General features: G+C 49.6%; 2 protein-coding genes; both read right to left on the bottom strand.

Annotated features, from left to right (window-relative positions):
- Positions 1-460: 460 nt before the first annotated feature.
- GSTUM_00005553001 (uncharacterized protein) lies at positions 461-2,891 on the bottom strand. XM_002837686.2 has 5 exons: positions 2,459-2,891; positions 1,992-2,276; positions 1,414-1,925; positions 1,063-1,348; positions 461-996 (listed from the first exon to the last, which is right to left on the bottom strand). Exons 2-5 carry the CDS (start codon positions 2,155-2,157, stop codon positions 800-802), a joined length of 1,161 nt encoding a protein of 386 aa, XP_002837732.1. The 5' UTR covers positions 2,158-2,276; positions 2,459-2,891; the 3' UTR covers positions 461-799.
- A 526-nt stretch (positions 2,892-3,417) lies between these two features.
- On the bottom strand, positions 3,418-4,568 carry GSTUM_00005552001 (uncharacterized protein). XM_002837685.2 has 4 exons: positions 4,414-4,568; positions 3,751-4,336; positions 3,681-3,711; positions 3,418-3,590 (listed from the first exon to the last, which is right to left on the bottom strand). Exons 1-4 carry the CDS (start codon positions 4,440-4,442, stop codon positions 3,445-3,447), a joined length of 792 nt encoding a protein of 263 aa, XP_002837731.1. The 5' UTR covers positions 4,443-4,568; the 3' UTR covers positions 3,418-3,444.
- Positions 4,569-4,801: the final 233 nt, after the last annotated feature.

Raw genomic sequence — 4,801 nt, 5'->3', positions numbered from 1 at the left:
ATCAAGACATTGAATTTGTAGACAGTTGATAATTTGACTTTTTACTCTTTTTTCTTTGTATTTGCTAACTTGACATTCAAACTCTAAAACAATCTAGTGCGTCATTTCACCTTCTTTCCTATTATGGCAAGCGGAGATATGGCGTACCCCCCCCTGTATTGATAACCTCACACAAGGCGGAGATAGTGGATAACTTGAGTTTTTACAGTAGTAAAGGTAAGGAGAATATAAAATCACTATTCAACTCATAGTCAGGTAGCGTGGGTTCGAAGTCCCCGGTACAACAGTCAGCCCGTGGTGCATTTTCTTCACAAAGGAGAGCCTTTTTTTTTTACCCTGTTTTCTTGGGCTGGTACTCACTACACCCAAAGTACCACAAGTGCTATTCGGGTACACCACCGGTACTAGTGTGACAATAATGAGCAATAACCTTAACTAGTACGTGAGTTGGAACAGCAAATTAGGTTGCACCAAATCTTTCTCAATTTCAATTTCTACCTTCTACCGAATCCGCCTAGTTCCAGACCCAAGCCAAACCCAACTCGACCCAACATTCCCGGGTCCCGATCCATCGCAGAATATAATACAGTACAAGCCCGGTGTTCCAAAATAGAAGAGGAGAATCCACAGTACAGGGAGAGACGACTAGAGAACAAGTAAGTACGGGGGTAAGCTTACCTAGTCATCAAATAAAGACGTAGTCAAAACAAAGCAGACAAACACCCTACACCATACACCAAGCATGCAATTCCCAACCCAATCTGCAACCTCGCCAATTAATAACTCGTTCTACCCAGCTTCAATTCCTTTTCTCCTTCTCATCCGGCAAGCCGGCCCACTCATCCACATCCTCCCCATCCCACCCCTCGAGGGTTACGAAGGGGATTTCAGCCTCCTCTGTCAAACTTGACCTCACGACACAAACTCCCTCATTCTGACAAATCTCCTTCCTAGCCAGGTTTTTAAATTTTGGACCCGTAGGTCCATGTACGTAATCTATCCAAGACCCTTATCAACCCTCACCTTCCCCAACTGTTTCTCCCTGGCGTTAGGAAAACTCACGATACTGCCCTGCGATTACCCACTGCCTCCTATCGCCGGGTCTGTACATCATGTCCCCCCACCTGCCGCCAAAGTGGAACCAGTCTACCGGTGCGCCCGGTGTATCACGGCTAGGTTTTAGGATGTCATGATCAACGTCGTAGTTGTACATGTATGAGTTTTTAGTCACGTCCCAGAGAGGACCTTTGTCTGTGTGGTCTGCAAGGAGATGGAACGGGATAGCATAGTAGTGTGTTCCTGGGCGTGCGTAGTTTGCGTGGGAGCCAACGGCGGAGTAGCATACAGGCTGTACAATCCAAGAACCATGTTAACGGGGGTAACGTAGTGTGGGAAAGGAATAGTGGTGCGCACGCGGATACCGATCTTCTCGACAGCACCATACTCGTACGCTACACCGCCTGAGTGTTCACTGTAAAAAATACTTTGCGGAACTCCATCTATGAACCGCACAGCAGTATGCTCCCAGTCACCAACATGATTTCCGAATCGCCAACCGGCGACCGTATTCCCCAAGTTGAAGCTATAGAAGTAAAAATAGAAAGCGTCGGTAACATTATTCTCCTTCTCTGTCCAGATGATTATCCCCGGCGCCGTGCTCGCACCCACGTCTGTTTCTCCGTGGCCGATGGGAACGGGGCGGTTGTGATCGCCTCGGAGCCAAGATGGTTGGGTTTCCGGATCGTCATCGGAGGTTAGGTAAACGTGCGGACCGAAGCGGTTGAGATGCGAAAGGGAGGTGAGGGATTGGCGGGTGTGGAGTGAGGTGAGTGGGGTGTAGTTTAGGTATGGGATTGTGTGTTCGAGGTGCTCGCCAATGTCACCCGGGAGGAATATTTCTTCGCTGTAGAGGTGGACGTAGGGCGCTATTCATCGGTGTTAGGAATGGAGACTCGGATTTGGAGGGAAGGAGAAAAGAGGAGAAGAGAAACCATAATCAATCACGAAATGCGGAACAAAGCCTCCAGTAGCTTTCTCAAGACCTTTATTTCCCGTGCCTAATGCCGGCTTTGTCCCTGTGGTATCACCATCCCATACCCATCGTAGCCCGCTAAGCGAAAACCACGCTCCCAACCACTGTTTTGTTAGCAGAAACATTAGAAGCAGACACTCCAATGGTGCATTGACCGCGCAAGAAGGTTCCGCTGTATTTGTAGTATTGGTATTAACCCAAGGAACCCCGGCAAGCTTGCTTGATTCAGTTTGTGGTGGAGGCACTGGTTGTGAAGAAAGTCAGCCAACTACCGTATCACATTGAGCATCCCAATCCTGATACCGAAGTAGGTAGGCAAAGGTGGATAAAGAAACCTTCTCAGAAGATCAAGGATCCACTTTATCACCCTGCTTACCCTAGCGACTCAGTAGCTTGCGTGCTCCACCTTAGGGGTAAACGACTCACTTTCTTAAAACTAACTCTCCCAGCGAGTCCAGCCTCACTCGCCCAAGTGCTCTCTTCGTCACCGTCGTGGTTGTCGCCAGACAGCCCTGCACCAACGAACCCAACCGTGCACCTGCGCCAAATGACAACGGTAACACCGGAGCCGCTTAATTCCGAGAGCGATATAGTACTTTATCCCCCACCTGCTAACAAAGCAGGTATATTTCTTAACACTGGCAATCCACCCTCGCACAGTGCCGTATTCTCCGTTAGTGATAATTTCGGCTGAGCGAAACTATCGTATCCTTGAGTAAAGAAGGGATTTCGTCACTGGAAGGCCTTAAACTCCCCCGCAAGTCAGAGGGGAGGGGGAAAGGAGGCCAGGTGAGTAAGAAGATGGAAGAAAAACCCGGGTTATCCCGTTCGGATATAATGTCTTATCCTCTTAGCTTATGCTAGGGGCATGAAGCGAAGTCCGGACTCAGAACACGGTGTGTTTCTGTGGGTCAGGGAGGGAGGGGACCGAGGCAAGTATCTGAAATACTAAGTATGCTGCCGCACTGTAATTTATCCTGTCGAATTGACGGGGGAGATGTGGTTTGCTTTGTATGGGTGTTTCTTGCCGCACTGAGGTAGGGATGGATGGTACAGCGCAGGATCGGGATAAGTTTATAGGGGTGGGAACGCAGGTAATATGGCACTGTGAGGCAAGGTCAGTAGGGGACATACTAGATCGGAGCACGAAGAAGGTATTGGACAGGCAACCGTCGCTCAAGCTCTGCATAAGAGGCACGAGTACAGTACAGGTAGGATGGTAGCGTGGTGTCTTAAATTCGATTCATGGCCATGCAGGTATGGCGGAGACGGAAATAATAAGGTTCGGAACGCAAAAACGAACATGTGTCTCCCCTTCCAATTTTTCAATGAATCGAGTACGATATCCGTGCCCTGTTCCGTATCTGTATACCATATCTGCTATCTACAACTGCAACAGGATATTTCTACTACTACAAGTCCTCCCTAAACACCTCTGTCGACCACTTTGGTTCTGTCAGCGAAGTGAGTTTAGACGCGGGCTCGCAAGTCACTCTCCCACTTAACGGTCCAGGCGCGGGGATTCTCACGCCGTTGACCACTTTATCTAGGAGTTTACCTAATCATACCGACCACCAGGTATCAGTGAAAATAACAAAAATAAAAACGAAAACATTATCAAAAAGATTAGATCGCGGTGAATTTATACCAATAGCACTCTCCGCGTCAGTCCCAGCAATCTTACCCTTACCCGCACCTTTCCTCCTTCCCGACGTCACCCCCTCCCCCTTCGGACCAGGAGTTGGGGTCGGGGCAGGAGCATCCCAAGTAACTGCCTGCTCTGGTAAACTATCTGCCGTAGCCTTCAATGCCTCTAGCAACTTCGTGACACTCTCTGCCGTCAAATCCTCATAATAATCATCATTAATCTGAACCATCGGACCATTAACACAGGCCCCCAAGCACTCCACCTCGCTAAAAGTAAAAATACCGTCCTGGGTCGTATTCCCCGGCTTCACACCAAGGAACTTCTCAACTGCCTGCATCACGCTGTCGGAATCGCACAGCATGCACGGCGTAGTCGTGCATACCTGAAGGTGGTACTTGCCGACCGGGTCGCGGTTGTACATTGTGTAGAAGGTGGCGACTTCGTAGACTCGCATTGGCGGCATTTCGAGAATGCGGGCTACTTCGTTCATTACGCTGATTGAGGCAAAGCCATGCTGGCGTTGGCCTAGGTCTAGCAGGGGCATTACAGCGGCTTTCTGGTATTGGGGTGGGTAGCGTTTGAGAATTTCATCGATGAGTTGTTGGTTTTGCGGAGTAAACGAGAAGGGAATTGAGGGGTCGTTTTGAGGGGTGTTCCTGTGCTGTGTATTGTGAAAGCTGGATTAGTTGGTGTTTGATACGGTGGAAGGTTGGGTAGGAGATGGCCTGGGGACATGCAACTGCTAGAACGTCGCTGCGACATAGAGGTGTTGTACTGATGCTGCGGGATGGGGTTGGGAAATTGACTCGACGGGGAGCCGCACGCAAAAGACGGGCGAAGAATGGCATGAGAGATGGCGGATGTTCACGAGAATTTGGGGTGTTTGGCGGGGGAGGAGCGATCTGGTTTCTTGGCGGAGATTTGGGGCTTTGGTGGTGGCGGTCAGGCAGCCGGGTAACTGTATTAGAGGGATCCAGTACCGTAAAAACCCGAATAATTGGACAATGTGCCGGGCGGTTAAATTAGAGAGTTTGCGCAGGGGACCCAGGTGCCGGTTAAATCTAAGAACATATGTTATTCAATTTGTCTTGGCCACCTAGGTCTGCACAGGGACCTGGCCG

The sequence above is a fragment of the Tuber melanosporum genome (genome assembly GCF_000151645.1).
Source record: "Tuber melanosporum whole genome shotgun sequence assembly, scaffold_2, strain Mel28".
NCBI lineage: Eukaryota > Fungi > Ascomycota > Pezizomycetes > Pezizales > Tuberaceae > Tuber > Tuber melanosporum.
This window is presented reverse-complemented; position numbering and strand designations above follow the sequence as displayed.